This window comes from Rhinolophus sinicus, chromosome 2, assembly GCF_057876585.1.
Source record: "Rhinolophus sinicus isolate RSI-liver-muscle chromosome 2, RSI-T2T, whole genome shotgun sequence".
Taxonomy (NCBI): Eukaryota; Metazoa; Chordata; class Mammalia; order Chiroptera; family Rhinolophidae; genus Rhinolophus; species Rhinolophus sinicus.
In genome coordinates, this window is record NC_142502.1 from 92961951 (window position 1) to 92989141 (window position 27191).

A 27191-nucleotide genomic window follows, 5' to 3' on the forward strand; every position below is an offset into this window, starting at 1 on the left:
TGCGAGAATGATGAATGAGAATGCAGCATCACATTTTGTACCTGCTCAGAAGCAGTTCAGGAACCAGTACTAAAATGTCAGGCTGTGCAAATTCTGGGTTGCAGTGCAGATATTTTAAGATTGCAAAGAGCTCCCTAATTCTTAGGAGATTTCTCTCTGTATCACAAGAAATTTGCTTCCTCAGAACAGGCTAAATGACCTCTACTAGCTGGCATGAGGCCTCCATGCTCTGCCTCCCTGTTTTATTGCTGTCACAGGTGTGCCCAGGGAACCCTCTGCTACAAGACAATCAGCCTGTCTTGTAAGTGAAGCCTCTAAGTACCCAAGGAGTTGGTCACAGTAGCCTCAAAGTTTAGAAACATCGTGAGGTCACTTTGTTCCAACGTTGGTGTATGTATCTCAGACTCGCTCCTTTTCACTGCCATATAGTGTTCTGTTGGGTGAATATACCGTCACACGTGATTCATCCGCTCTCTGGTTGAGGGACATTTAGATTGCTTCCAGCTTCTTGCCGTTACAGCCAAAGCTACAGTTAACATTCTCACACGTATCTCTTATGCACTCGTCCAAACGTTTCTTTATGTTTTATACTTAGAAGTGATAGTGTCCTTAATTTCAGCAGATGTTGCCACATCTGCCCCCTTGTACTCCAAAGTATGTTTTCTATAGTATAGCCGGAGGAGAAATGGTGGGAAATGGAGAGACAGCAACCAGGTGGCAGCGGAGGTTTTGGGTACTGTGGATCCCAAGGGAAATAATGGCCATTGCGTCTGCTCCTTCTACTAAAGGTAGTTCTCCTGAGGTGAGAGGGGGCTTTAAAAATAGAATCCCAATGCCCTGACTGTACTCCAAGAGGTTCTAATTTTATTGATTTAGGTAAAGTCCAGGCATCCGTGTATTTTAAAAGTTCCCTGGTAATTCTGATGTGCAGATGAATTCAAGGGCCACTGCTAGCCAAATGCCAAATGTCGGGGATGATACATTTATAAGTTCTTGCCAGTATCCTTTAGCGTGGTCAGGAAAACATTTGGACCAGAATCACCCCTCCCAGAAATCTGCAGTTTTAATCATCCCATGTGTTGATTCTTGCATACACTGAAATGTGAGAAACCTGGGAATTAGAGTGACCCGCTGTCCTGGTTCATCCAGGACCGAGGGGTTCCTGGGAACTTTCACTGCTAAAACCAGGAAATTCCCAGGCAAAGCGGGGAGAGCTGGTCACCCTCCTGAGTCCTCAGATTAGGGTGAGGCTGACCTGGTTAATAAGCAGAGATACGAACGATTAATATCCCCATTTAACAGAACATTGAGCTGTAGAGCAGTGAGCAAACTTGCTCCAGGTGACAGAGCTGGTTGGTGGCAGAGGCAAATGTCAAAGTTGGCTCCTCTGACCCCCATTCAGCCACTTCTGATGGCCTTCTGTTAAGGATACTGGCTGCCCCAGTGGACTTGAAACCTACTCTGCTCTAACACAGGCAAAATGTGTATCGTAACCCTGAACTAACAATTATCTCTAACACCACTATAACTTGAAGAAAGCCTAACCGAGGGTCTGGTAACTGTGCAAAAGGAGGCCTGCGTACTACATGTGCACGTGTGAAAATGAGGGTTTCCTGCTTTTGAAGGATGACTGATATTTTGTCCCTGGGATACCTGTCTCTCCATCTTTTGACAGTAATTTGAGGCTGTTTCTCTTTGTTTATTTACTTATTTGTCCTTTTCCTGTGTCCTTGAAGCTTCTTCACCCCACACAGATGAATGATTTGTATGTCACAACTGAGTTGAAAATATCACAACGGTCATTTTAGAGGCCTGGGCCTCTGGCAGCTGTTTCAGCTGCAATGATGAGGGAGGGGGGCCACACCCTGCACCCTCCCCACCCACATCTCTACCCGCTCCCCAGTGAGGTGCCAAAGCAAGGAGTTGCTCCTGCAGTCTTCATGGCACTTTGCACAAATGCTCACTTCTCATTATAGTAATTTTATATTGTTCAACTTCCTGTCTTCTCTACTTTTTGAGAGGAGAAAGCATGTTTTATTTATTTTGGTATTTCCAGTGCCTAATGGCACCTTGCACGTAGTAGATGCTCAATAAATATTGAGTGCATGAATGAGTGAATAGATAGAGCTATTAGCCTGCCTAGAGATAATTTCTTCCCTGGCAAGTTGTTCTTTTCTATGGCTTTAGCCATATTGAGCCAGGCAGCACTAAATTAAGCTTTTCTCCAATGAGAGGACTTCTAGCATTTCCTTTTGGATAAAAAAAATGATTTAGTAAAATTCATTTTTAATCCTTCAGCAGAATCATTTCAGGAACAAATTATAACTCATTCCATGTGAAGGGATGACCTCAGTTTGGGGAATGCAGAAACAAATTAGAATGAAAGCAGAGAAAAGCGTCTCAAATGATCAAAGGATGGAGTTTTGCTTTGGAGGAGAGACTGCTAACGCTACATTGGTAGAGCTGGGTGACTAAGAAGAGATGCATAAATTAGAAAACACTGAGAAAAAGACAGTCTAAGGAAAGAACATCCTGGGGCTAGCACACAGGGTGAGAAGGTACGCAGGATCACGTCTGCAAACAGGCTGGCTTGTGGGAGCTGTAACACATCTCGCTGACCATGGAAGGCAATGACACGCGTTATTAAAACCCTTTCACGGAGGACACCTGTGAGGGAGAGGACGCAGGACTGGGCTTAGACAAACGGGTAAGACAACGCCCCCATTCTCTAAGAAAAGAACACGGGTGACCCTCTTCCAGAACTCCCTGGAACTTCCGGAGAGGCTCTTAAAACAAGCTTGGAGAGAACAGAGCAATTCCAAAGGAACCATGATCAACCCAAACCTGTGAGTTTCCTTTGAAATCCTTAACAGGATGTTACAACACAAGACCAGGGCCACGTCATACTGGAGAAGCATCCCTCAGTTCTATTTATCATAGTGAGAACAAGTTTATATTCTGGAAAACATGAGAACACAATTTCAAACACTCTTTCAAACACTCTTAATCATTGTCCCCATGTCTGTATGTTGTTTTTGATCCACAAAGTAAGAAAAATAGATAAATGGGGGTGGGGGGTCTTAAATAGAAACAATGGCTTAAACATATATAGGGCTTACTGTATGTCTATTATCTCATGTAATGCTCACAACAGCTCTATGAGACAGGCATTGTCATTCTGCTCATGTATACAGCTGGGGAATATGAGGCACAGAGTGGTTAGGTAACCTGCCCAAGGCTGCCTGCAGCTGGTAAGTTAAAATATGTCCCTCAGCCAGAAGCATACTGGGGAGGGGGAGGGGGGGGAGTTGAGAAACCAGAGAGATCTCTTAAAGAGTAAACTTAATTTCTCCAGAAGAAATTCACGAGTGTTGCATAAGGAAATTTTAAAAACACAAAACACCTTCCTCATTTTGTGCCTCCACATTTTGTTCCTCTGTTTATTGACATGCCTCTCAAACACATCCACTGCACTCTCTCTTTAGGGCATATTAGTGCTTTCCTCTTTTGTCCCGAGGGACATGTGGATCAGAATTTGTCTTCCTCTGCTCTGTCTAAAGGACAGTCATCAGGTCTATAAAAATAGAAGCTTTCTATATGTATATTAGTCTCCCTGGTGACTTTAGAGAAGCCCGTCATTTAACAGTGACCGAGACAAAATAGGATGGACTTTGACCAGGTAGAGAATTAGTTGAGTATTTGTTTTGGTTTATTGTATAATACCCATTGTTCCTGATTCCAGAAAGAGTATAGTGCTGTGTTCTTTTGGATGTAAAACAAAACACAAGAAAACAAAAACCCAGCCCAGCAAAACAGCTTATCTCTACCAATCAGTAAAAATGGCAAAATAGAGACTAAGGACGTACTAAATGGGTGGTAAATCAGAGGTGGGATGTGAAATGCCAGCCTTTGTTCTGCTGTCTAGCTGTGGCTCTGGAAGGTCATGTTCATTGTCACTGAAAATGCCTGCAGGGAGTGATATGAAAAGTCATTGTCTATTTCCTTTTTTTTCCGCCCACTATTTTTAGCTTTTGTTAGGGAGATCAATTTTAGTTAACTGCAGAGGAAGGCTTAAAATGATGCTCGAGTTTCAAGTTGCGTACATCTGCTATATTTAGATTTTTTCCAAACTCTTCTCCATCAAAACATGCCATACTGAAGCAATTTTGCCGGTTTGCTGCTTGATATATATTGTTTCCTCCAAGAATATATTTCATTAATTCCTGTAACTTACAAAGAAGAAACATTTTCTATTCCAAGCTAATTGATTCAAAGGCAGAGAAAATTCCATTTAAAAATATAGATGGACACCTATATTTTGGGTGCATGTGGTATATGACTCTTATATAAGACTCAATTCTTGTTCAACAATTGCCATTTTGTGATCACAGATATAAAAAGCAAACAAAACAGCCAATCTCCAGTGTTCCATTTACTGCAGTCTCTATGTGTCACTCCCCACCCAAGGGATGCAGATTTCTGATCCCGGAACATATGCTCATAACTTTCCATCTCCTTTCAAAGAATTTTCCCTGGAAAAAAAGAATTTTAAGAGGCTTTTCTTCTCAGCATATATTCCACAGTTATTTTCAATCATTATTGAGTGGCAATATAAAATACTTCCTTATTTCGCAGGTAAAACATGAACATGGTAGAAAAACTAAAAAAACACACAGGACCAAAATACACTTGCACTCACACATCCCCGTAACTATTCCTTTGACCTGGTCCCTCATGTTGGGAAGGTAGGACAGGGTAGCCATTCCCAGAAAGGTAAACCTCACGACTCTATGACCAAGTATACAGATAGCTTGGACAAGCAGCTCTTTCTTCTCTTATGTCAGCTACTTTCCTCTTACCCTACCTCACAAGCTTCAGAGAGCCCTTCTTCTCTGCTCTCCTTTGACTTTCCCACCCCTTCTCCCTGTAGGGTTTCCTTAGTCTTTCTCACCCTTTCCTTCCTTCTAGGGCTCCATGTCTTTGTCCCTACCACTAATTCAGGTCCTCAATCAATCAGTTGACTCCATGAAGTACTTTAGGGACTGAGTGACTCAGGAGGAAATAAAGACTGCTCCAATCCAGTCTTAAAAATGCCCAGAAGACAAGCAAACTTTCTTTTATTGATGTAGAGCACCTCTTATAAGAAAACTACGGAAGTTTCCTCTCTCTCTCTCTCTCTCTCTCTCTCTCTCTCTCTCTCTCTCTCTCTCTCTCCCCCCCCCTCACCCCCCATCTCTTTTCCTCTTCACAAGAACCCCTTCTGTTTTCCCTTGATGTGGGTCAGGACTAAGGATGGGGGGGCAAGGAAGAAGACTCTAATCGCTCACTTCAGTATTTGCTTATCATAGGAAAACAGGTCACTTGCCCTATTTTCATACTAACAGAGGCTGGGTGTGCAGCCCTGATGTCGTTTCTGCACCCAACCTTACTCCTAAATGTCAGAGGCAATGTGGTGCTCATGCTTTGACCTTAGCAGACTGGGATTGGAGTCCTGGCTCTACTACTTGTTTGTGCTGACCTTGAGCAATTTACTTCACCCCTCTGCCTCATTTTCCTTTTTAATGGTGTTTATTTGATAACTTGCAAGGTCATCTTGAAGATGGAATAATTAATATATAAGGTGTGATAAAAAATACAGTGAATGTTTAAATAAAAAAAATTATTACAGTAAAAGACACATTGCCATTAATCCCCCTCAAAATATTCCCCCTCGCTTTGAACTCACTTATCCCATCATTCTTGCCACTTTCTGAAGCAGTTCTGGAAGTCCTCTTTCGTGAGTATCTTTAGTTGCACTGTCAAGGCTGCCTCGATGTCCTGAATCGATTCAAAATGTTTACCTTTCATGGTCATTTTGACTTTGGGGAAGAGCCAGAAGTTGCACTGTGCCAGATCCAGTGAATAAGGTGGATGAAGACACACCATAATGTTTTTATTTGACAGAAATTGCCGTGGCAGAAATGATGTGTGACATGGATCCTTTCTGTTGTGATCACAAAATACATTGAATGCTGCTGCCGGGTGCCATCCAACAGAAAGGCAGGGAACTTCAATACGGGAAGTTGCACATTGAACCTTAGTAACAGTGTGTGACAGGTTTTGACGTGTTCGGTGCAGTCAATTGGGTGTGAGCTACGGTTGAAAGCAGGTGTGTTTTAAAGTGTGCCATAAATCATCCTCCAGCATGACAATGCTCCGTGTCACATGTCGCTTCTGTTATACGGCAATTTCTGTCAAATAAAAACATTACGGTGTGTCCTCATCCACTTTATTCACCAGATCTGGCACCATGCAACTTCTGGCTCTTCCCCAAAGTCAAAATGATTCAGGACATCACGGCAGCCACAACAGCACAACTAAAGACACTCACAAAAGAGGACTTCCAGAACTGGTTCAGAAAGTGGCAAGAATGATGGGATAAGTATGTTCAAAGAAAGGGGGAGTATTTTGAGGGGGATTAATGGCAATGTGTCTTTAACTGTAATAATTTTTTTTTAATGTAAACATTTACTGTATTGTTTGATTACACCTCATTCGTAAAGCACTTAGCGCAGGGGTTGGCGTGTAGAAACTATCAAAGTCATGGTGGTGATCATTCTGCTCTGAGCAATAGTGTTTAGCAGGGCATCCTCAGAGAGCTGTTTCCTCTACCATTGTATGAATTAAGGTATGTAAAGTGCTTGGAATAATGTCTAACAGCCAGTAAGAATGACGTGCATGTTCTTTGTGATGGTGGTGGTTGTTTAAATGGGCCTGTTCTCTGAACTTCCAATGAAATTATTTGGGTTGGTCTGTGCTTAGCTTTATACTGTCTGGCACTCAGGCTGAGATGGCATTCTTTGACAGAAACTGCTACTGCACAAAAGGGAAGGGACAGAATTGCTATTCAATGATTGATCCCGCCCTCATGTCTATATAACATTTTTTTCCAGGGCCTACCAAAATTAAATATGAGCTCATGGGTACACAAAGGAATCGGAGAGTAAAATATTTTGTAAAGGACTTCCCTCCCTGGGATATTCCTTCCTCCCTGGCATATTTCTTTTAATCCTAAATCCCTCTTTGCACTTCCGCTTAGAAAATAGTTCTTTTTCCACTCTCAGATGGAACTTCTTAATAGGCAGCTACCAAATAGCTGTGGTTTTAAGTTTCCAATAAGTCTCTCTGCCCTGGAATACCTCCTCTTTTTTTTTTTTTTCTTTTTTCTTTTTTTTTTTTGTAGCTGTAAATGAAGCTCCAACATGAAGAGAGAGATTTCTCTTGCTTGCGGAGGATGATTAAAACTCAGGATGTGAGTTTGCATTCAGACTCTACCTTGTAGTAGCCATGTGACCTTCCGGAACTTTCTTAACCTCTCTGTGCCTCAGCTTCCTCATGAGTAAAATGGGATGGTTGTGAGCATCAAATGAGATCATCCATCTACATCCAAATGTCCATCCCTGGACATAGTAAATGCTCAGTGTGTTACCCATTTATTGTCACTTGGTTTTTAAACCATATCTTAGTCTCCTGTTACAGTGTAAATGCCCACGTTAAGCTCTTAGCTCAGTGTTTCTCAATGTGATATTTTGGAACTCACCCTCCTACACATTGCAGTACATTTAGCATCTTTGGGCCTCACCTGCTAAATGCCAGTGTCCAGTCCCTATGACAAAAAAAAAAAAAAAAAATCCCATCACATTTTCAGACACCACTGAGAGTGTACACACTAATTACACTTTAGCAGTATTATCAGATGATTCTCAAATGTGACAGAGTCATAGCAGCAAGGAGTGCCTAGTAAGGAGCCAGAGGTACCAGTGTGGAGCAGACAGAAAACGGGAACAGAGGGGGACAGTGGACAGTACAGAGAAGTGTCACCCATTCCCTCCCCCCTTCCCAGACACACACTTTCTTTCCTTCCCTTTGGAAAAATAGGGGAAGACGAGATTGCCAGCAGGTAACTTACAAATACAGATAAAGGGTATATCTGGATGGGAGGGGGTGCAGTTCAGGGAAGCTTCCGGATGTTTTTCATTATAAGTCAGTCCTTTTCTTGAGGAACACGTTTGGCTGCAAACAAACCAAAGCAAACCATCATTAGCTATGCCAGGACTGACGGAGGGTTAAGAGACCTGGTAAACTCCAATACTGGCCAATGCCAGGGTAGAGGGAAGAAAGTGGAAGTTCACCCATCTCCTTTCACCCCTCACGCCTTCCCTCCTTCTGGCATGTCACTCTCCTTTCCACCTGTCCCGTTTGTCTGAGAGGTAGATCCGTGCCAAGCACCTGCGTCATCTCTACCGTTGACAAGGAAGCAATAAACGGGCTTGGCAGCCTTGTGGGCTTTCCTCTCCCTGCCAAATCTGATTCAGTCCTAAACCTAACACTTAAAAGGAAAGGAAATCTAAATGTGAACACCTTGCAAGCGCGTCTCAAATTATTCTGAACTCTTCCCTCAATCTCTGTGTTCCATCTAACCAACGGGCAGCATGCTTAGTAAAACGAACACACCTAGAAATTCCATTTGACTTATTTCATAGACTAGGACCACTGCTCCCTACTTCCTCCCAGAAAAAAAAAAAAAAAAATCACAATAAAAACATTGTGTAGAGATTTGAAGTGCCTTTTAAACATGAGCAAGTATAAAATGATTTTAATTTTGAATTTCCATTCTTCTTCTGCTTAATCAACTATAAAGAGCTCTTAATCTAACCTAATATTTAGTGCTCAGCAAACAGCCCAGCACAGTTCCGTTCAAGGATCCTGCTGGAAACTTCCTTGGCACTTGCCTGGATAAGCCATCATCCCTTCTTAAAATCCAAGATAGATTAATAACCGACACGTGCTTTTTCCCGTTTGGTTCAGAACTCACTCAGGGTGAGATAAGAAGTGCAACAGATGAGCTCAGTAATGCCAGCTTTGTTTCTGATGAAAGACTGAGGCTGAAAATGTGGTCTCATCGCGGAACCGCCAGGGATTCCTAATGCTGAAATCCAGAACCACGCAATGTTACTCACCTTGTCACAGAGATGGAAAACGTCAGACTGCCCCACACACAACAGGTCTTTTCTGCGGGGCTTAGCAGATGGCTCAGAGTAAAACACAGCACAGGCCCTTTGCAGGCAGAATGGCTCAAAGAAAAAGGTGGGAGAGAGAAAACTGAGCATTTCCAGGTTTCTCCCCCAAAGTTACCATCAGGTGTCGCTCATCTTCCCCCAGAGAGGCATACAGGAGCAGCCAGAGAGAGGTCCCAGTGGTATGCTAATAGAGTTCCCTCCACTTGCAAAAAACCACTGGAACTGGTGAAGTATCCACTCTAACATAGCCCTTGAGCAGGGGAGAAAAAGGGGGGGGGGGGGGAAGACCATTAAAGGCAATTAATTTCAACTCAATTGTAGTGGTTTAGCTTGCTTCTAAATAAAACGAATTATATGACCCATGACTTAAAAACTGCTATGTAACAAACTACCCCAAAATAAAGGACTTAAAACAACAATCATTTATTTTGCCCACAAATCTGCTATTTGGGCAGGGCTCAGGGAACAGCTCGTCTCTGCTCCGTGCATTGTTGCTGGGGCAGCTCAGCTGCGGATTGGCGAATCACCTTTCCAGGTGGTTGGCTCCTGTGGCTGGAAGGTGGCTGTTGGCTGATAGCTCAGATGGGCTGTGGGCCAAGGACCCTGGTTCCTTCCCAAGTGAGCCTCTTCATGGGCCGCTGGGGCTTCCTTACAACATGGAGCTGAGGCTCGAGGACTGAGCATCCGACAGAGCAAAGTGAAATGTGACCTAAGTCAGAAGTCACACTGGTTGCTTCTGCCACACAGTCTTCGTAGCAGTCATAAAGGCCTGCCCAGATTTGAGGAGAGGAAACACACCGGGAACAGTGCTCGATGAAGGAGGAGCAAGATTCCTAAAGAGTAACAATGTTGGGCAGGAGATAGTATGACCATCTTTGCAAAACACAATCAATGTGCTACAACACTTAACGTTCCTGTTGAGAATTCAATATGGGAGATAATAAAGTGAAAGCAAGAAGGAAACAGGGAGGATCTTTGTCCGGAGTCCAGAGCTGCCCTAAGAGATGTAAATTAACTCAGTCTATAGTTTATAGTCCTTTTCTTTTTATAATTTATTTAGCGTTGTCTTTTGAGAAGATTCATTGTCAAGGAGACGGTGCTTACGAAAACTAGCAGTTGGCCAAAACAAAAAGAAACAAGATGCAAAAGGAATAAACAGTCCTTCTTTAGCTAGAGAACCAATCTTCATTAAAAACATGAATTGCCAGGAAAATGTATTAAAAGTAAAAGTTAAAACTGGGCTCCCTTTCAGTAGAGTCTCTTGTAGAAAACAGTGGGAATAATGAGAAGCAGGCCTGGAGATTAATTATGAGAACACTCTTTGAAGTCAGACAGGGTTTGATCGAGTTTGATTGAATCCTTGCTCTGCCGTTTACTACCTGTGTGATCTCACTTTCCTCCTGTATGATCTAGACATTATATAACCCGTGTTACAGAACTGCTGTCCCAATTAAATGTCTAACTTATGTGAAGTATTTAAAGCTGTGTCTGGCCTTGGTAAGTACTCAGTAAGTTGTAGTTCTGTTTAAGGCAGATGGCCAGTTTCTCTGTCACCTCCTATTCCTAGCACTGAGAGCATACTGAAAATAAGACAAATGCCTGCCCTTAAGTAGTTTTCAGTTCAGTTGAAAAGCTAAAGTTAGACACGTTTCATTATAGGAGACAAATTGATGCATGCGTATGTACTGCACATTACACAAGTAGGCCATAAATGGTCAAGCTTGGTGCCTTCACAAATCCGTAACACATTTACCGAGCACTTGCACGCACCCTAAGCTGCAGCAATCACAAAAGAAGTTTAAATCCTGGCTTCAGTGGTTTGCAGTATAAAACATCACCAGATAAAATAACCAACGAGTAATACAAAAGGGGATATAATCAAGCATGATAAATATGTAGCCCACGCTTTTTCAGAAAAACAAAATCAGACATCTCATTAAAAAAGCAACTTAAGATTTTTCCTTCTCATGGGAGTAGAAGTTTGGAAATGGGTAAGAGGAGATCAGCAAAAGGAGAAAAACTTACCAGTGAGGAGAGAAAGGGGGCACTGGTCAAGCGAAAAAGGACCATTCGAGTTTGAGGATCAGAATCCACGGCACCCCAGTTACTTGAACTGTGGGATCCAGCAGGTCACCATCCCCCCGTTATTGCTATTTCCAACAGTGACCCCACTGAGTGAAAGCTCTTTGCAATTGTTCAGCTGCTTCATTCTTTAACTATCGTGTAGTGTGACTAGTTTAGTTATCACATTGAAAACCAGAAGTTATTGTGGGGTGGGCCGCACTGACCACAATAGCACCTTAAATAAGCATATCATGCATCTCGGGAGGGCTGCATAAAGTATTTAACACATAATTCCTTATTTCGTAGTATCCCAGGGATGTGGTAGTCGTTCCCATTTTACTGATGAGGAAAATTGAGGCTTAGAAATGTATAACATTCAGAGTCACATCACTAGTAACGATCAGGTGAAGTTTCCAAATGTTTTTAGGAAGGTTATTCTGACAGGGAAGATTACTTCCTGTGATGAAGAAACCAGCTGAGAGTGCTCTGGGTGGGAGGAGGTGAACCATGGGAAGGTCATTGCAAGCAGGGTGTGGGAGGCAACACCTGGAGAAATGTTTCAAAGTGACATTCAGTAACGCTCAGTGACTTAACTACAATGGATGAAAGAAAGAGGATTCAAGAATGATCGACTCTATGGAATTGCATGTAGAAGGCTAGAAGAATGATGGAGTCTCTAAGAGAAATGTGATAGTTGGGAAAGAAACATAGATTGACAAGGAAAATAAATCATTCTACTTCTCACAGGGACAGGAGTGGGAAGCTCATGTTGTTCCAGAAAAAGAATCTTCTGAGAACAACAAACAGCCGAGGAATAAAGCAAACCTTTTTGTTTTGTTCATGGCAGTTTCCTTTGCTGTGCAAAAACTTTTTACTTTTGATGTAGTCCCATTTGTTTGTTTTTTTTTCCTTTTGTTTCCCTTGCTTGAGGAGGTCAGAAAAGAATACTACTAAGAGCAATGTCAGAGTTTACTGCCTATATTTTCTTTTAGGAGTTTTATAGTTTCGGTTCCTACATTTAAACCTTTAATCCATTTTGAATGTATTCTTGTATATGCAGCCCTATGTTCATTGTAGTATTATTTACAATAGCCAAGATATGGAAGCAACCCAAATGCTTGTCAATAGACGATTGGATAAAGAAGATGTGGTATATATATTCAATGGAAAATTAGTCGGTCATAAGAACGAATGAAATCTTACCATTTGCGACAACATGAACGGACCTAGAGGGTATTATGCTCAGTGAAACAAGTCAGGCTGAGAAAGACAAATATCATATGATCTCACTTATATGTGGAATCTAAAGAGCAAAATAAATGAACAAACAAAACAGAGGCAAGCTCATAGATACAGAGAACAAGCTGATGGTTGCCAGAGGGGAGAGAGGGTTGGGGAGCTGGGTGAAAAGGGTGAAGGGACTAAGAAATTGGTAGTTATAAAATTGGTAGTTATAAAATCGTCACAGGGATATAGTATACAGAATCTAGTCAATAATGTTGCAACAATGATGTATAGTGCCAGGTGGGTACTAGACTAAGTGGAGGGATCACTGCATAAATTATATAAATGTCAAACCATTCTGCTGTACACCTGAAGCTAATATAAAATAATATTGAATGTCAACTATATAACTGGAAATAATAAATCAATAATTTTTATAAATAAAGAAAGCAAGCCTTCACCTGGTACCAGCTAGACTTTGCTGTATTTTGAAAGCCTCCACTGCAGGGATTCCATCTATTCCTGGCAGAATCCATTCAAGGACTTGTCCTGGAGACACTGAAGTTCCCTCCATCACGAACATTTTCTTATTAGGAATCTGAGTCTGCACTGTGCTTCACTACACGTAAATACAGTGTTATCTGTATTATCAGCCCGCCCTTAACAAGTCTGCATTACGCTGATTTTTATAAGTTGTGCATAATCATACCGATTATTTTAGAATTCAAGAAGGGACCAACTCAGGACCCATATGCAATAGGTGACATGATGGAGAACTTCCAGGGGTCTTGGGTCACAAGTCTGGGATTGGACAGAAAGCACGTGACCACGTCCTCCAGCCCCCTGGTCAGCACAGGGACCCAACCTCCTCCCTCTTGAGAACAGGAGGCAGCCTGGGGGCATCTCCACTTCCTCCACACTTGCAGGAATCTGGAAGTTGTCACCAACCTGTCTCCCCCCTCACAGGAAAAGAAGAAAAACAGAACTGTAGCGTCTGTTTTGAGCAGTGGCTAAGCCTACGTCAGTTCCAAAGGCTTGAATGAGAATTTAACGTTTGACCATGTGCCGGAGGATTTTGCCTTTGCGTGGCTGGGACTTTGTTTCACAGGGATAGTTGGAAAACTCTGATCAATGCATTTTCTGAGGGCTTTCACTCCTTTCTGCTCACAGGGAAGGGCAGTTTGAATGCAGACTAGAGGAGTGAGAGTGTGATGGGTGAAACTCTGCTTGTCCTTTCCAAGACATGCTGCTCTGTGTGGCCCTGCTCACTGCACCGGGACAGGACCTACCCTAGTCCTTGACCCCTACTGAGCCTCGTTGGTCCCCATGCAGGGTGACAGCATTGACGCCCGCCCCCACGGTAGAGGAATAAGCTGAAGCCCAAAGGGAAAGAGAGATCAAAAAAAGAGAAATTCAATTCGGCAAGACCAAAGCTATTTCTTTTGATTTTGTGGGCTCTCAACAGCTGTTAAGCTTTGCTGGATTTTAATAGTAAGAAAGTTTCCAAAAATAGAACAATGAAAAAAAAGTTAATGGGATCACAGCCATAAAATATCTCTACTACCAAGCAATATGACTTTGTTCAATCCAGGAGAAAGTTGCCCTGCCCCCTCCCCTGTCCTGAGTGGGCCCCCAGCACACCTAGACTGAGAGGAAAGCATCCACTTTTGAAGCAATAAAGACATTGCAACCTGACCAGTCTTTGAGTGGATGTTCTTTATCCAAGCCAGAGCAACCACATGGTTTAATCAAAAGGCTAGTTTCGTTATGTATATCTTACTACTATTGGGAAAAAAAAAAAAAAAAAAAAAAGCTAGCTTCTTACCAACAGATGAGGAAAGGGGCAGGGTGTCCCCTAGCCCCCTGGCTGGGGTCCCGGTGTCACCACCTCACCCACCACTTCCCCCGTAGGTACCACAGTCTCCACACTTGCTCTGCTATGGCAGATTCTTTTCTGTTAGCCCTGCAACAGATGACAAGAGACTGCTGCCTGCATCATCCCTGCGTCACAACCAGCAGAACCATGAATGGGACTATGGCAGCCAGTAGTGTTCCTTCAAAAGGCGCTTCTCCTCCAAACATGCAGAGAGAGCCCTTCGAACAAACCATGTCGACAAAAACAAGAGCCACCTCATTTGATTACTCAGAAGTCATTTCTTCCTCTGTCTCTTGGGTGAGGGTGTCTCTCATTCAGAATTGCAAAGCATGGCCTTACCTCTCTCTGAGATTCCCTAAATCCTGCCTTCCCTCATGGATCAAAGGCAGATACCACCCAGTTCAGGAACCATGCCTGTTATCCTCCTCCTGGAGTGAAACGTGCCCTTTCTGGGTGACTAGAGCAAATACCATCAGTTCCAGATCTGGGGCACTCTTTATGTGCTACTGTGCACATCTTGGTGAAAACAGCAAACTCGGTGTTAGGTTCTTGTAGGTACAGTGTTGAATTCTGACGTCAGAGAAGGAGGAGCATTGATAATGCAATAAGTATCAAAGCTCTTGCAAGTCATGCTGGGAAGGATGCAAACATTCAGAGTCAGCTGTTGTCATGAGTTGAATCATGGCCCCCCAAAAGATGTTGAAGTCCTAATGCCTGTGAATGTGACTTTATTTGGAATTAGGGTCTTTGCAGATGATTAAATTAAAATGAGGCCATTAGGGTGGGTCCTACTTCAAAATGACTGGTGTCCTTATAAAGAGGGGAATTGTGGGTGCTGGCTCTCATACAGGGAGAACGCCATGGGAAGACTGGAGTTATGGCTGCCACAAGCCAAGGAAGTGCCAGAAGCTAGAACAGAGGCCAGGAATCAGTCCTTTCCTAGCATCTTCAGAGGGAGCGTGGCCCTAGCAACAACTGGATATCGGACTTCTAATTGGCCAAAACTTGAGTCAATCAACTTTGATTGTTTAAGACACTCACTTTTTTTGCTTTTCAGGAGAGAAATACGAGCTCCATGCAGGGACTGAGTCCACCCCAAGTGTCGTCGTGCATGTGTGTGACAGTGACATAGAGGAAGAAGAGGATCCAAAGACTTCCCCAAAGCCAAAAATCATCCAAACCCGGCGTCCCGGCCTGCCACCTTCCGTGTCCAACTGAGCTCACCACTCCGCCTCGACGATAATATCTGTCTCCTCTTTATCATGCTTTTCTCTCCCTTGTTGTTTGTCGGGGAAAAAAAAAAAAAAAAAAAAAAAAAAGAATTGCCTTTAAATCCCTGGGTGTTTGGTTGTTTGAGATTCCTTCCTTGTAATCAAGCCTCTCGGACAAAAGGGCTAGGAAAAGGTGATATGTTTCCTGATCATATCATACCCATAAAGTATAATCCATTATTTAGAAGGTTCTAGGAAAAAAAAAGTAGTATTTTCTTATTAAACAATCAGCACGGTCTATATCTTTCATTCTGTCATGGTGATCTAAGCCAGAGGCATCAGTAACAAATAGCACCAGTGTTGTTTGTGAGCCGTTTCAGTCGTCCTGACATGTCTGTATTGTTGTTTTTTTTCCTGGCCACTTAAGTAGGACCATTAAGTAAACTTGACTTTGACTGCATGAGATATTCCTATCTGGTCTCACTCAGTCCTCTGCATCCCAACATTCCCAGGACATGCATGGTCACCAGCATTTATTTTCATGATTTGAGGATATACTATAACTCACAGATTGTCAGCATCCAGCCATGTCCTACCTAGATTAGAAAAATTATCAGCATTGTCCAGCTCAACAAGCCTGGGTATTATTCAATATTTTGAGTCAATACTTCATAACTCTGTTAAAATTCCTGGAGGCAAAACTGAGCTTGGCCCCAAAGATATTCCTCAGTAGATTTTGAACACCACTTCCATATAGAACTTTCCCAGCCTCATTGGCGAGGCTTGTCCAGGGTGATAGAGACCGATTTCAGACAAACCTATTTATTACAAAAGTTTCACGGTGTCTGAACGATTGTTTTTTCTCTTTGTATATTTGTACAAATGTTTCAGCTGTGCTTTTAAAATCTGGATGTTTTTTTATTTAGTGATTGTTCAGCCGTTAGCTGCTTAAAAACATAATATATGCATTGCTTATGAATGCATTCATATAATAATACAGATAATCTGATAATATTACACTCTATTATGGATAATGCTGAATTTTGAAAGGGCACAAAACTTCTCATGCCAATATATAAATGATTAGCCAACATCTTTGCTCTCAAGACCACTTGTTTTTAAAGTGAAGATGCAATTGTCCAGTAGGAGACAATTTGGATGAAGCTATATCTCCAGAGTGTAGCAGCTGCTGAGCATATGAAGAGGGAAAGGATGAGAGATAAATGTATGCCAATCCTACTCATGAAATGCCCATATTACTCAAAAATGTATTTGTTTTCGATACATGTGATTTTTCTATTTCTCTAGCCCAAAGTGCATTACACAAGATACACCTATAGAACCATTACCTTCTGCTATATGTGCCAGGCCTCATCTACTCCTGTACATTAATGAATTTCATTAGCTGCAAATGCCAATTACTACGATGGAGTGGGGAAATACTTTCATTACCCAAGCCTCAGAAAAACACACAAGAACAATAACTTAGCCAACGGATGGAAGGATTGTTGTGGTTTTTGACTAAGGTGTATGTTAGTTTCATCAGAAACTTAAAACATAGACTAGATCACTCAGAAATTAACGTCCGTTCTACTGTGAATATAGCAATATAGTACTGGACACAGTACTGGTGAAACTGAGGACAGCGTTGCCTGTAGAATCCTGAGTTTCCGTAAGAAAAAATGAAGGCTCCTCTTAAAAATAAAATCTGAGGAGTGTATAATAAGCAAATGCTTTGACTTTCCTTTGCTGTGGAGATTTTTGGTTTTTCATTGACAAATGAAAGACTAGTCTTAATAGTGGGGAAGCGTTGCCCTCTAGTGGAAGATGAACATCTCAATAGCCCTCAGGTATTGAGATGAAGGGAGAACTACAGCTGTCAGCCATTTTGTGCTGAATCTTCTCTGTCATCTGCGGGTTGTTTGACTTTTTAAGCTACTCAGAATTTTCAGAATGCAGGTTCTAAAGAAATCTGGATGAGAGAAAATATTTGGAAGTGATTTTTAAATGTTTTAAAACAGATACATCAGACATTTCCAACCAAATTTAGTAAAAGTTGAAATGACCGGTCTGTGTAATTGTAAAATAAAGACTCAGTGGAGTGTGTGACCTAAGTGATTAGACTTGGTGAAATTTATTGCAAACTGTCAATGTTAATCTGTCTCAGATCAAGTAATTCTTTCATTAGGTTGGATTTGGGGAGAGAGGAAGAACTTTCCAGAAGAGTGGTAAGAAGCAGGAAAAACTCCTTGAAGTGTTTCAGTGGACGCTCCTAGCACTGTGAAAGTCAGACTTGCCTCAGCATTTCCATGACACACATTATGCAAACTTCTTTAGCACTATTTTAAGTTTGAAAAGTTTAAATATGGAGGGGAGGGGGGAGATTTCCACCACCTGAATCATTTGTGCACGTGTATAGCTCAAAGAGCTTAGATTTCAAATATACCTGGTGAATGACTCTTTGTCCCTGTAGTGTAATTTCTGTGTTGTCTGCCTGAGTTGAATATTTTTGAGTGATAATTGTGGAGGAATGCAATTCAGCCTGTAGACTTTCTAAGAAGTTACCAAGAGATGAAGTTAACCCATCTGAGCTCTTCCTGAAATAAGCAGAGGGGGAAGCTGGTTGGCAGCCATCTCATGAAGGAAGGGGAATTTGAGCAAGGCCTGGAAGGCTGGATTGGGCTCTACTAAGGGAAAGTGGGAGCACCCTTGTCTTATTCTCATGCTTCCACCATCTTGGTCCTAAAAGACATATCAAGCGTACTAGGCCCCTCTTCTAACATCTATCCAACTCTATGCTTTAGTTTGAAAGACTATAAGAGACCCAAAGTAGGCAAAAATTTGTTACATAGAAGACAAAAAACACTATCATAAAAGATCAGTACATTGTATTTCATTAAAATTAAGAGCATGTGTTCATCAAATTGCACCATTAGGAGGAGAGTGAAAAGGAAAGCCAAAGACTGGGAGAAGATACTTAACAATACATATAGTTGTTAAATAACTCATACCCAAAATGTAAAAAAACAAAAAACAAAACAAAACAAAACAAAAAAAACCTCCCATAAATCAATTAAGAAAAAGACAATTCATTTGTAAAAAATGATCAAAACACTACAAGCAGGCACTTCACATACATAGGAAATTCCTACATGCACATACCTAAAATACCCATAGGGCCCATAAACTTTAAAAAAGTATTCGGCATCATTTTGCATCAGAGAAAGGCAACTCAAAACCTCAAAAGCATATACCACACACTTAGCAAAATGGCCAAAATTGAGTATGGGGAAATTTGAAGTGCCGGTGACATATAGAGCAAGGAGGAGTACGTACTGGTAACGCCACCCTAGAACACTAGTAGTATCTACTAAGGCTAAACATATGCTTATCGGGGAGCCAGTCCACTCTAGGACCTATACCCAGCAGATACAAATTCTCACATTTACCAAAGTACTTATACAATAATGTCCCAGCAGCATTGCCTATAATCGCCATTAACTGGATACAAACCAAATGTCCTTCAACTGTAGAATGGATAAATAAGCTGTGGTATATTTACAGAAAGGAATATTACAAAGCAATAAGAAACAAATTACTGAGACATATAACAACATGGATGGATCTCAGAATCATACTTTGGAGTAGAAAAAGACAGACATGAAACAGTATATGATCTATGAGTCCATTTTTTATGTTAAGTAGCAGTCAAAACTGACCTATATTGATAGAAATTATAATAGTGGTTACCTTTTGGAGGGTATCAACTGAGAGGGGACACATGGGAGCCTTCTGGGACGCTATAAACAGTCTATGTCTCCATCTAGATCTCTATGGAAGTACACATATGCAAAATTCATTTAAAATGTGAGCAATATACTGTATGTAAACTATACCTCAACTGAAACAAAACCATTATGAGAACAGGCGAAAGGAGCCATTAGTTGCAAAAATAATTCAGAATGTCCCCTCATCCTAAAATACATCCATCTTACGTTGGTGAAGCATTTCCATATATACAAAGCCTTCCTTTAAAAATCTATAAATAAGTATGTTATAAAATAGAAAGCATAGGACTTAAGCACTGAGTGAGACACTGTTCATTCAAGTGACAAACATTTACCAAGTACCTGACATTGGGTTTCCAGTGGTGAGCAAGGTGGATATTGTCCCGGCCATTTCAAGGAGTAGAATCAAGTGTGGGAAAGAGACGATAAATGAAAAACAAGCAGAAAAATACTTATTAATCCTGGTAGGTGAGCACAGTGAAGAAAAGCAAGAACGGACGATGAGAATAGAGAATAAAAGTGAAGGATCAGGGTCTGAAGAGGTGCCCTTGAAGCTGAACTGAAGAAGCCGGCCATTGAAGTGCTAGAAGAGCATTCCAGGCAGCAGGGGGGAAGTCCATTTGTTTGGAAAGGCCTCCTCATCCTGGAGGAACCTAAAGCTTCATCCATAGGGCAGAAGCAGGGAGAATGAGTGTGGCCCCAAATGAAGTTGGGAAAGGGTGCAGGGTCTAGGCTCTGGAGAGCTTGGTAGGCCAAGCTTGGGGGCTTGGAATTCGTTTTAAGCTCAAGGATAGGATTTTCAGTGGGGGGATTTGATGACTCAATTTCATCTTGGAAGACATGGAGGAAACTTCCTAACACAAAACCCCAGCCCTAAATGTCGAGATACTCTAGTATGGGGGATTGACCCCCTACTCCCACTTTAGATTTGAAAAAAGAGCTTTGACTAGCGGCATGCATCACTGCAGTCTTATCTACCAAACAAATTCTCAGCAACCAACATCAATATGTAGTGTCTTTCACGGTTCTAGAAAATTTGCTTTTTTTTTTTTTTTTCCTATCCCTTTTCAAGTCGTTTAGAAGGCCTTGGCGCAAGCAAGGGGGTGCAGAGCAGGTGATAAAGAATGATAAGTCAGTGATTCAGGAAAGCATTCATTTAGCTGCTGGTACAGAGTGTCCCTGCCAGAAGCCACTGTGCAGAGCGTCACTGAACACTTGGCAGACTTTCCCCTTAAATTTATGCAATCTGAGAAAGGGAAAACTTCAAGCAAAAAGTTTTCTGTCAAACTCATTCCTCTGCTGCCTTTGAAGATAGTCTGGGGAAATGCGATTGGAGTTGATTCAGGAGATTTTCTGTCTCTAAAAGGAAGCCATATTCAAGATTGTGTGTTCCTGGGTGTGTGTGTGTGTGTGTGTGTGTGTGTGTCCAAGTGTACTTGGTATAAATCAGAAATAAACCCAGAATAGGCTGAAGTGGTTGAAATACTCTGTGCTAAAAGTTTTCATGCACAATACTTCCTTGGCTCTTTTGCACTATCTTCCATTCTCGTCCAATAATCAAGTTTGAAAACTTTTAGGACTGGGCAGGCCTCGGAGCCTCCTTGATTAGTGACAAACCATTAGTGCAATCATTATTGTTCCCCAAACAGGCTTTGGATTTGCCGATGGCATCATTTTATTCTTAAAACAAGATTTATAACTGTCTCCATAGTTCTGCCACGCTCAGCAGCTGACAGGCCACATGATATGCTGTAGTGGGTACTGTGGTATGAGCCCCAGCCTTCCCTTGAGGGTAGAGGCACTCGTGCCTCCACATGCTGGCGTGTTGGTGGCTCATGACCCTCCACCAAGTGGTACTGCACTCATCTGGAGAGATTGCCACACCCACTCAAGGTCACATACCCCCACCCCAGGGAGAGCCTGCATGCAATAACGGGTCATGGGGGAGTGGGAAGGCCCAATGAGACAGCTCTGAAGGGCCACCCCAGAGCTACTTGTGGGATTGGCTGAGGCCTCTGCATCTCAGTTCAACTCCCCCCTCTCCATAAACACACTTCCCTCACTCCCCACAGCTTGGGACACTAAAGGCTTCCCAATAAATTTCTCCCTCTCAGAGTCTGTGTTCCAGAGAAACTATCCTAACACAACCTCACTAGCCTTCTCACTATCACCTGGGGCTCTCTGGAATTGTATAACCCATTTCCATTCGTCCCCTTGCCCTTGTATTCCTATATGTATCAGTGATACCAGGCATTAGTAGCTTTTCCAAAAGCAGCGTAGCCAAACTCCATTCCATGCTTGCTTTGTGTGTTACGGCAGAGTGCAGGGTGATGGGGTAGACATGCTGCTAACGAATCCCGCAGTGCAGGAAGGAGGGCTTCTCCCAACACCATTGTGGGTGAGGAGGACAGTGAATGCCTGCTCTGCTGTTGTCAGGGCCCCTTATGGAAAAAAAATGCAGAGGGGTCTGTGGCCAGGAAGTCAGGACCCAAATTCTGACAAGTGTGTCACCTTTGGCCCATCCGTGTGTATGGGAAAGGGCTATAGATTGTGTACATGACTTTAAGCCAGTTACTAAGGTCCCTGAAAGTTTGTTGCCTTTCTTGTAAAATGGATATAATACCCCACCTTTGCCATGAGGACTTAATAAGATAATACTAACAACACTAGCAATTATTATTGGTGACTAAGTTCACAAATTTTGGTACCACATGACCACAGCTCTTCTGCTTAGTAAACTTGTGATCTTCTGCAAGTTTCTTAGACTATGTCTTGGTTTACACTTCTGCAAAGAGGCAGGATATTAGTACCTATCGCAGACAGTTAGGAGGGATTAAATGAGAGCACACATCAAGAGCTGAGCACGTAGGAGGTCCACGACCAATGCACCGGGCCCATGGGAAGCACTTGGTACTCATACTCTCACTTAATCTTCATGGTGATGATTTCATTACTCCTACTTTCCATAAGTAATAGTCACTGTTTGAGGGCTTACTCTGTGCCAAGACCTCTTCTAAGTGCTTTCCATTCTTATTTAAGTCTATCAGTGACCCTATGAGGAAGGTACCGATGGCCCACTTTACATGTGAGGCGACTAAAGCCCAGGAGAGTTACGTCCTTGATACTCAGTGTTCCATGCACCGCCTGTATCCGCATCCACATCCCCTGGGAGCTGGTTGGTGATGCAGCCTCAGCCCCGCCCCTGATCTCCTAAAGCAGAATCTGCATTATTTCTATGCACAGTACAGTTTAGGGAACACTCAAGTTCAAGGGTTATATCACACCCCGAGCAGAGCTATGACTACAGAGCCGATACTTTGAACTACTTCTGTGTATATAGTGGTCATCAAAAAAAAAAAAGCTCAAAGTGTACAATTTCCCTCCCCGCAGTAATTATTAGTGTGACCACGCTGCCTTCTCTGTCCCTATCCTCAGTCCATCCTTTCCATTTTGCTGACCTTGCTGTTTTGAAAAAAATACCCAGGCGTTGCTGCCAAGCCTCAGGCTCAGATAAAGCTCTGCCGATGGCCATTCCAATGACCTCCAGTAAAAGTGCTCTGAATAAGCTCTACTGTGATTGCCAGAAAGGTAGTTACCCCAGGAGCACACCAGAGTTCTGAGAACCAGCTACTCCTGACGAGAATACTGAGAATAACAGCATGGTTTCAGGCAAGCAAGCAGTATACACTGAGCTAAAACAAAAACAAAGTCATTTCCTCTTGCTAGACTAAGTGAACAGCCAAGAAAACCACTGTCTTTATTCTTATTCTCAGATACCATGTTAGGAATGTGGGAAACCATGTTCAGATACTGTTCTCACACTGATGAACCTGGTTGTAAAGAGTTGGCTGTCAACATCAGGACTTTCCCAGGTAAAATCCAAAATTGGTCCCCATACACAGAGGGCAAGGAGAGAGCAAGGAAAGATTTGTGGGTGGCAGTTTAATAAGCAAGGGAACTTACATAAGAGGTTTGTCTTGGGTGTCTCTGAACGGAGTAGATCTCCTCACCCACCTGCCAACATCTTAAATTATTGTATAGAGGCGTTAACGGGATTCAGTCATGTTTTCAGTCCAGACGGCCTCAACAATGCATTGCTTTCTCAAGGCTGCCTCCTCCTTCACAGCTCCTAGCATGTGAATGGTGGGCGGAACATACAATTGAAGGATGAGGGAAGGAGTGAGGAGCTTCCAATTGCCTGGGCCCAGCTCTCGGGTCAACTGGGGTCACGCTCTCTTGATGACCTCCAACATAGGAAACATAACAGTTGCAAAAGCCAGAACCTAATCAAACCCTTCATTATAGTCTTTTGGGGCAGTAGCTGCAGAAGCCCCATTCCAGAAGTTTCTGTAAACTTGAGGAAAAAGGCAGATGATGAGCTACAAGTAGTAACCAATCCTTCCCTTTACCTTCAACTGTTATTTATGTACAGTTCAGTCCACTTCTGTTACTTTTTGCCATAACTTAGCAGAGGGGTGGGTGGGCCATAGGATTATGATTAACTGCATCTTATATTAGCTTTACAAAATTGTGCAAGAGATGCTTCGAATGACAAAAACGTACAAATAAATACGTTAAGTTTTTAGCTGTTTATAAGTTAAAAGACTTTTTTGTCTTCAATATACAATTGCACTGGTTTCAAGAGAGGACCTGGCCACCCCCCAGTTTGCCCTGTCTGGCAGGCAACTGCCCCTCTCAGAGCAAACACAGGTCACCGCCACTGCTGGTGTAGGAGAGGTCATGTATACTTGAAGAAAAGATGAAAGACTAAGAGGAAAGGAGGGAAATAGGGAGGAGATTTTAATGTCATTATTTGAGCACCTGGATCAAACTATACCTGAAGTTAAAATCCTCTGGACTTTGCAGATACAAGCAACTTCTTTTTGCTTAATCCAGTGTAAATGGGGTTTCTTCACTTTCAACTGAAAGAGTGACCAGATAAATAGTAAATAAAATGTAATAGGCATAAATGTGAAGTCCTATATTTAGTTGTTTAAAAATATACAAGTATAAGGATGAAACACTGAATCTGAGAAGAGAAACATGATAAATATTTGAGGGCCTCAGCTAAGCAGAAGCTCCATATGTGTCAATATGGTGGAAAGGGAAAAATCTCTTTATGAGCCTTTTGTTTAAAATGGTAGATGGAACACACATGTTTACTGATCCTCATCCTCTCAATTCTCTTGGAAATTACAGAAAAAGTCGTCAAAAGAAAATACATATAATAGCTGTGAAAGCCAATAAAGGGTATCATCAGTTGTCCACAAAATCTGAGTCATTCCTGGAATGCGGAAAGCACATTAACAGAGAAACTAGATCTGCTAAAGCCACAACAGAAAAACCTGTACAGGTGAAGGCTACCATGGATGTCACAACCATTATTTCCAGCTGAGCTTAAGAGAAACTCTGAGCTCAGTGTCAGCAAATATACAGAGAAGGAGTGGGCAGGAAATAAAAGGACCGCTTTTGGAAGACCTGAGACCACGTGAGCCTCTCCCTGCCACAGCGGCAGAATTGCCGGGGCCACATCCCCAAGACTTGTTTTGTAACAAAGTGAAAGGGCTGCCTGGTGAGTACTCCTAGTGTGATTTGGGGCCCATCAGAGCCTCATAACCATTCTGCTTCCACTGAACCCATGGATGAAGAAAAAGGTGTAGTTTTGACATAGGGTATTGTCCAATAACTTCCCTAAGAAGAGAACTCTTTAAAGGTAAAATTTACAAAACCCTGCATGTCTGAAAATGTCATTATTGCACCTTCACAATTGAAAGATAGTTTGCTTTGTTGGAATTCCTTCAGAATTTTGAAGGCATCTCTCCATTGCTTTCTAGCTTCTAGAAGCCCCATGTCATTCTCATTCCTGATTCTTTTATGTAGCCTTTATTTCCTTCCTGGAAGCTTTTAGGACTGCTTTGTCCCAAACCATTGTGAAATTTCATGTACTAGATACCTCATGGGTCCTTTCAATATGGAAACGCGGATTGTTACCGGACCAAACCGGGTCCAAATGCTTAGTAGTTGCCAGCCAAAACACAACTCTGGGATGATTTTATGAGAAGGAAATTTATTGCAAGCCAGCAAGCAAGGACACACCAGGAATCGTTCCCAAAGCAGTGTGTCCCCGAACAAAGCATCTAATCCACTTTTATTAGGGGAAATCAGGCATAAACATCAAGGTAGTAGGCTTTATCATTGCATGTATAGGTGGGGACATTCCAGCCCACATGCAGGCAGGAAACATGGCTATACATATATCACATGTTAAAAAATGGCGGAAGATCTCCACCTCTGGGTGGAGATTTTAGTCTTGTAATGAGGGAAGTTCATGAGGTCCCTGGAGGGTCCTTCAGGCTGTTCCAGCTGGTCTCAGGCGGTTTCAGCTGGTTTACCCTCTGGTCCTGCAAAATGTCCTGGGTTTGTTCCTGAGACACAGGTCTAGCCATCATCAGTGTCAGGGATTGTGGGTATGGATAAACATCGGACTAATTCTTGGTCTTTCTGCAACTTTCTGTAACTTTCAGCAAATTACAAGATAACTGCAATGCAGGAACTCAGCTCCCGCTCCCCGCACAAGAACGCAGGATATATGGAGAGGCCAGAAAGGAACAACAATGGAGCCATAGATAGGGGAGTCACACCACCACATTCTCAATGGCAGCTGGTCGAGAAACAAAAGCAAACATCCACCAGTACCCCAATGAGGGGTCCCCCTGCACCCCAGTCTTGCCAGCGGCCAGGAGATACAGGAAGCAGGATCAACACGATCTGCAATCCACAATCCGCTTGCCAACAGCACTTGCTAGCCGCAATCCACACTTGCTAGCGTAGCCAGTAGCCACGGCAGCTGTATACAAAACAATAGTGGCTAATAGTCAACTGGTTACAGCTGATGACCATCTAATAACGGAGCCAGCACCTTTCCACGTGAGGCCGAGAGCCTGGAAACTGCTCTCCTGGCCCTTTCCCTACAATAGCATTACACAAACTTTATAAATTTTAGAGTGATCTAAGTGGGGTTACAGGTTAATCGAGGCAAAAATATAAACTCTAAACAGAGGTTAATCTATACTAGATCACGTGCTAAGCTGCATGCGTAGGTTAGGTTACAATAGCCTTCAATTATGGACACTTTTCTTGAACGAATTATGTGACATGTTCCTTCTCTATATCTTCTCCGTTCTCTTTTGAAATATTATTTGGATCTTAGATCATCTGAAATTATCCTCTAATTCTTTTTTTTTAATCCTCTCCCTCTACAATTTTCTATCTCATTGCCTTTGTGTTTTATTTTCTGGGAAATTTCTTAAACTTTCTCTTCCAAATCCTCCATTTAATTTTTTATTTCTGTTGACATGTATTTAATTCTTAAGAGTATTTTTCATTGTTGGGATGTTTTTTCTCTATTGCCTTCTGTTCTTGTTTTAAACAATATTTTCTCTTATCACTCTGGAGATGTTTTGCTTGTTGTTTTTTCCTTTTCCTATTTCTTTTCTTCTTCACATTTTCTTTCTTCTTATTTCTTGGTTTCTGTTTATTTGATCTTCTCTCTCTCTCTCTCTCTCTCTCTCTCTCTCTCTCTCTCTCTCTCTCACACACACACACACACACACACACACACACACACACAGTGGTTGTCAATAGGAGAGATTTTGCCCTCAGGAACAATTGGTTATGTCTGAAAACATTTTTGGTCATCACAACTGAAGACCTGTGCTACTGACATCTGACAGGTAGAGATCAAGGATGCCACTAAACATCTTACATTATACAGCGCAGCCCCCACAACAATGAATTATCTGACCCCAAATATCAATAGTACTAATGTTGAGAAACCAAAACCGTGTGTTAGAAGTTTTCTCCAATGTCTTGTGATTCTTGGTGCTTTAGTCACATTTAGGTGAAACACTGAAAATATGATTGAATTGATTATGTGGTTATGAGTAGAGCTCATTGACTGTGAATTTTA

General features: G+C 42.2%; 1 protein-coding gene across 6 annotated transcripts in view; it reads left to right on the forward strand.

Moving 5' to 3' along the window:
* Positions 1 to 17892, forward strand: part of RCAN2 (regulator of calcineurin 2) — a 247656-nt gene extending 229764 nt beyond the window's left edge. For all 6 annotated transcript variants that reach the window (XM_019734719.3, XM_019734722.3, XM_019734717.3 and 3 more), the window contains one exon: positions 15281 to 17892. In XM_019734719.3, the coding sequence (XP_019590278.1) occupies positions 15281 to 15441 (161 nt within the window). In that variant the 3' untranslated portion in view covers positions 15442 to 17892. The remainder of the gene's footprint in view (positions 1 to 15280) is intronic.
* Positions 17893 to 27191: the final 9299 nt, after the last annotated feature.